This window comes from Alligator sinensis, unplaced genomic scaffold (assembly GCF_000455745.1).
Source record: "Alligator sinensis unplaced genomic scaffold, ASM45574v1 scaffold1931_1, whole genome shotgun sequence".
Lineage (NCBI taxonomy): Eukaryota > Metazoa > Chordata > Crocodylia > Alligatoridae > Alligator > Alligator sinensis.
This window is the reverse complement of record NW_005842866.1, coordinates 523419-529153: the sequence shown is the minus strand read 5'-3', so window position 1 is coordinate 529153 and position 5735 is coordinate 523419. Positions and strand designations below refer to the sequence as shown.

The following is a 5735-nucleotide window of genomic DNA, read 5'->3' as shown; positions in this document are numbered from 1 at the left end:
TCCAAGTCACTGATGAAGATGTTGAACAGGGCGGGTCCGAGGACCGAGCCCTGGGGACCCCACTGCCCACATCCCTCCAGGTCAAAAATGACCCGTCCACCACCACTCTCTGGGTGCGGCCCTCCAGCCAGTTAGTGACCCATCTGACTGTGTAGGTGTCGACACTACAGTCCCCTAGTTTTTTAATGAGAATGGGGTGAGAGACAGTGTCGAAGGCCTTCCTGAAGTCCAGAAAGACTACGTCCACTGCTACCCCTGCATCCAAGGATTTTGTGACCTGGTCGTAGAAGGCCACCAGGTTGGTCTGACAGGACCTGCCTCGAATGAACCCGTGTTGGTTGTCCCTAAGCCTAACCTCCCCCGCCGGCCCCTCGCAGATGTGCACCTAGATAATTCTCTCAAAAAGCTTACCCAGGATCGAGGTAAGACTAACTGGCTATAGTTTCCTGGGTCCTCCTTCCTCCCTTTTTTGAAAATGGGAACCACATTGGCCCACAGGTTGAGGCAGGACAGCCTGAATAAGCAGCTACAAAGAGCCAGGCCTCACCTGGGCAGCCTCGGCCTGTTCAGGGGCCTCATAACCACTGTACCCAATGGCTGTCTACCAGCCATTACTGCACCCTTCTTGTACATGCAGAGAAGTGAGGACACTGAGACTAAGACCCATGCAGGGGGTGTGCACCTGCACCCCAGGGACCTTCCCTGGGTGCCCAAACACCCCCTGGACCTTTGACAATCTCTCCCCAGGGATTTGCTCATGGTTTGGCTCCAAAGAGGGTCATGGCTGAGCCAAGAATTAGACTTCAATCTCCCCAAGGTGCATGCATTGCCCATGCCTTGTCCCCCTGCATCTGTCCTCAGGGTTTGGATAGCCCTTTTGCTTCTCTGAACAACCCCCCAGAGATAATAATAAGGGCTCAAGAGTTGCTAAGACCCTGATTGTTGGATGGAGGGTGGCAGGGTCAAAATAGTGCTTCCCCAAGTCATGACAGGACACTGAGAGCCCAGGAGGGAGCTCACAGGGGTCAATCAGATGACAAACAAATACGTGTCTGCATCAGTTATCCCACACACACCAGCCCAAGCCGGAGCATCTTCTAGCACCTTTATATACGGGCAGGTGTTTATCAAGCCAGGTTAAGCTGGAGCGCTGTTTGGGGACCTTTTATTATACATCTTCTATATCCTCATCTGTAACATGCTATCTGTTCCTTTATTTTTTCTTTTATTGTCAGTTGCCTTTTGGTGGGGGGGAAAGGCAGCATATAAATCGAATAAATAAAAAAAATGGTTATTTGCCAAAGATATTAGGAGAGGACGTGATGCAAGGCGAAGGGTTTCATCCAATCATAAAAAATGAGGGTTGAAGGGACCTCAGGAGGTCACATCTAGTCCACCCCCCTGCTCCAAGCAGGACCAGCCCCAACTACATCATCCCAGGCAAGGCTTTGTCTACCCGGGTGGGATGATCTACATGATGGATGTGTCTGGGATGATCTAGAGGGTGATGCGTCTGGAGCCACAGTAGGAGCCTTAGCTCCTCCATCACCAAGGCCCTGAAGGATACAAACCTAGCCTTGCTATCTTGAGTGAATTAGTGCTGGTGAGAGACACCTGCCTGGTAGCTTCATCTCCCATCCCCACTCTCCCAGTCCATCCCTTTTCCTTTGCAAACCAGGCACAGCAGGATCCTAGCAGCTGGGCCCACATCACCTGCCTCCCCTGCTTCCCCCCAGCGCAGACACAGCACAGATTGCTGGCAAAGTCCCGGGACCATGTTCCCTATAGCATCTTTACCTCCTATAGCTGGCATCTATGATATATGCACCTCTTTCAGGGCCCCTGTACCCCATCGGTAGGATGCAGGGTGAGGTTACGGCGATGAGAAATCAGACCCTTTTATATTTGCTCAGTTCCAGATGTGGTTTGACCCAAGGAGCTGAAATAACACGGCCAAGATCACATACCCAGCATCTTCATATAATATATATTTAAAGGTCCATTTTTAAATACGTCGTCCGAAGCAAGACATACAAAGTTTCCAGCCAGATTTCCAGGAGGCGCCCGGGCGCGTTCATGTTTCTTCCACCCAGGGGGGCAAGCCCACGGGCTCTTCGGGGAACGTCAGCGTGCACTGAAACGCCTCCTGAAAGGCGTCCAGGAAAGGCTCTAGGATTTCGTCCACTGTGACATGCCTCTGGAGCTCCTCGCTCAGGGAGGTGACTCCCAGCCCTTCCAGTCCACAAGGAACAATGTGGTCGAACCACCTGAGGTCTGTGCAGCAGTTCAGAGCCAGGCCGTGAGAGGTCACGTGCCTTCCGCAGTGGACGCCTGGAAAGCAAATGATACCTGTTAGTCTGGGAGCAACCCCGCAGAAAGCCAACAGGTCCCAGCACAGGCTAGGTCTATACTCCAGAGCTTTGCTAACGTAGCCGTGGCAGTCAGGGGTGCGAAAGAAATCACACCCTTAGGGAGGCTGCTGTGCCAGCAGCTCCCTGTGCATGCAGGTCGCTCGGCTGTAGCCAGCGTAGGTCGTGCTGATCAGAGAGCTGCCTCCTCTAAGAGGACAACATGAATGATGGACACAGACAAGTTCTCTTCGCTGGGGCTACCAGACTGGAAATCCTCAGACCCACAGCACCCGCTCTGCACGGCAGTCTGGGCATCAGCTTTGCTGTGCAGGCCGAGGTTCACAGCCCCGGCGCACAGTCCCGGGGAGGAACCATGCAAATCCTGGCCACAGACAGCCCTGGATCCTGGTGGGGAGGAGGACACGGGAGAGCAGGATGGACACAGCCCCAATCCTACAGAATTTTACAATGATTTTATTTTATTGTTACGCAGGTGGGTACGTGAGGCCCCTTGGTCCAGTCTCCCATTCCTCAGTGCTGACTTCTGAACCGATGCCAACAGCCCATTTTGTCATAAAAAATGGGTTTACCTCCCCCCATATGGCAATCTAAAGTTGCTTCATATAACACAGATAACAGGCCTGTGTGTTTCCTAGGTGTAACTAATAGTTCCTCAAATTCTGAGTTTACCTTTCTTCGAGCACGTGTCGAAAAGTGTCTCAACTGCACGGGAAAATGGGATGTTACTGTCACCCGAGACACATATTTCTCCAAAGGATTGAAACTGTCTTTGAATAACTGTCCACATTTTATTATGCCTAATGTGTTCCTAAATATTTAAGCTTCTGAATCAATGATGAGGATTAAATGCTGGTGTTAAAGATGGGTATGATCTTAATTTTTTCCACGTTTTCCTACATTTACAGTGGTGTTCTCATAAAGGGAGGGCTTGCACAGAGTTTTTTAGGAGTAGAAGTTTTCCCCAAATAAGAAAGAGATACGCCACTGATTAAAAAAAAATATATATTAGTTAATGAACTATAAAGGTACTTCTGGCTAAGGCCCGGATCCTGCTAAGACTTGCACATGCTCATCACTGTACCCGCTCTGCTAATCCAAGCAATTTGAATAGGTTTCTCTGGTGAGTAACGTGCATAAATCTCCCCGGGATCATTGCACACAGATGTGCCGCTTCAGTCACTGCCACAAGTAATGGTTATAAAAACAGAATGAGATTAGGGGGAATTTCCCATGATTTCAGTGCACTGACTACATTTCGTATCGTTTTAGTTTTGCAACGACCCCATGCTATTCTCCAGGCTCTTTTCCATGGATCTGTCACACGACGGCATGTGAGGAAAACCCAAGGTGTTTACAGGCCTGGTCTGCAGCTCTGTCTACATGAGGAAGGGTTGGTCTAGAGCGACATGAGCAAACCTGAAGGGCGATGCAGTTTATACCAACACCACAGAGCGGTTGCCTGGCTTCACCTCACTAACAGCACCTCCTGGCGAAGAGCTGGGTCTCACGGTACATGAGAAAGAGTGCCGGGATCGCTGTTGCCATTTTACAGATGGGAAAACTGAGGCACACAGAGAGACCGGGCAACTTTCTCACAGTCACCCAGGGCACTGGAGGCAGAGCTGAGATTAGACCTCTCTCCAGCCTCTATTATACCTGCTAGGCCTCGCAGACCTGAACCCAGGCCTCCTACCACCTTGTCCTGCCCACTCCTCCTGCGAGAACAAGCTGCATCTGCAGAAGCCGGTGCAACCACCCAGACACTTGGGAATGGGGGCCCTTCTTCTCCCTCCGAACCCAGGCAGCCGCACCTGGCAGTCCCTCTAAGTTGGCACCAGGACCAACAGGGTGCAAACTCTCCAGGGGGAAAGGCGGGTTAGCAGAGGCGCAGCCCACACATGGCTCATCCCCAGCACCAGCCGACTGGGCACAGCAACACAGGGATTTACAGTGCTTAGCCATGGCACTGGGAACCCCCCTCAGCACATGCCCCGGACCCGACTGACCCGGGAAGCCCTTGGGGTGCAGGCCAGGCCCAGCCAGCGGCCTCGATCCTGCACTCAGAATCACCCGCTCCCCATGGCCACCCCACAGCACCACTGCCCAAGCGCCAGCACGGACCTAACCCCCACAGCCTCTTGCCCTGCCCCTGCCCCACCCCCGGGGCCCTTGCAACTGGGTACATGGGGCCCTGCCATCCCTTGTAACATGGCACACAGGGCGCTGCATCCAGGTATATGGGGCCCTGCCAGCCCTTGTAATGGGGCACACAGCAACTAGGTATGTGGGACCCTGCTGTCCCTTGTAATGGGGTACACAGGGCCTTGCAACTGGGTATGTGGGGCCCTGCTGTCCCTTGTAATGGGGCACACAGCAAGCAGGTACACAGGGCCCTGCTGTCCCTTGTAAGAGGGCACACAGGGCCTTGCAACGGAGCACACAGCAAGCAGGGACACAGGGCCCTGTTGTGCCTTGTTAATGGGGCACCAAGCAACCAGGTATGCGGGGCCCTGCCGTGCCTTGTAACAGAGCACACGGGGCCTTGCAACCAGGCACACGAGGTGCTGCTGTCCCTTGTAAAAGGACACACACACACAGGCCCTTGCAACCGGGTACATAGGGCCCTGCTGTCCCTTGTAATGGGGCACACAGGGCCTTGCAACCGGGTACATGGGGCCCAGCAATCCCTTGTAATGGGGCATACAGCAACCAGGCACACGGGACCCTGCCGCGCCTTGTAATAGGACACACAGGCCCTTGCAACCGGATACATAGGGCCCTGCTGTCCCTTGTAATGGGGCACACAGCAAGCAGATACACAGGGCCTGGCTCTGCCTTGTAAAAGGCCACACAGGGCCTCGCAATTGCGTCTATGGGGCCCTGCTGTCCCTTGTAACAGGGCACACAGCAACCAGGTATGTGGGGCCCTGCTGTCCCTTGTAATGGGGCACACAGGCCCTTGCAATGGGGCACACGGGGCCCTGCCCTGCCTTGTAACAGGACACACAGGACCTTGCAACCAGGTATATGGGGCCGTGTCATCCCTGGCAACGGGGCACACAGGGCCTTGCAACTCCTGGCCCCAGGGCACACAGCAAGCAGGGACACGGGGCCCGGCCTGGCTCTGTACCAGGACACACAGGGCCTTGCAGCCGGGGATACGGGGCCCTGTCACCCCTTGCAACGGGCCCCGCTGTTCCTTGTAAGAGGCCGCGCGGGGCCCAGGAGGCCGGGCCTGCACCGGGGCGCAGAGCCAGGCGGGACGCGGCCCCAGCACTCACCGATGGCGCAGATCTTGCGGCCGCGCAGCCAGACGCCGGTGCGGGGCGGCGGGAGCGCCTGGGCGCGGGGCAGCGCGAGGCG

General features: G+C 54.7%; 1 protein-coding gene across 1 annotated transcript; it reads right to left on the bottom strand.

Annotated features, from left to right (window-relative positions):
- Nucleotides 1-1972: 1972 nt before the first annotated feature.
- Nucleotides 1973-5735, bottom strand: LIPT2 (lipoyl(octanoyl) transferase 2; the record flags this gene model as incomplete). The annotated part of the gene is made up of 2 exons (XM_025191876.1): nt 1973-2331; nt 5654-5735. Coding segments are annotated over 2 exons (339 nt in total), but the record flags the coding sequence as incomplete, so codon positions are not given.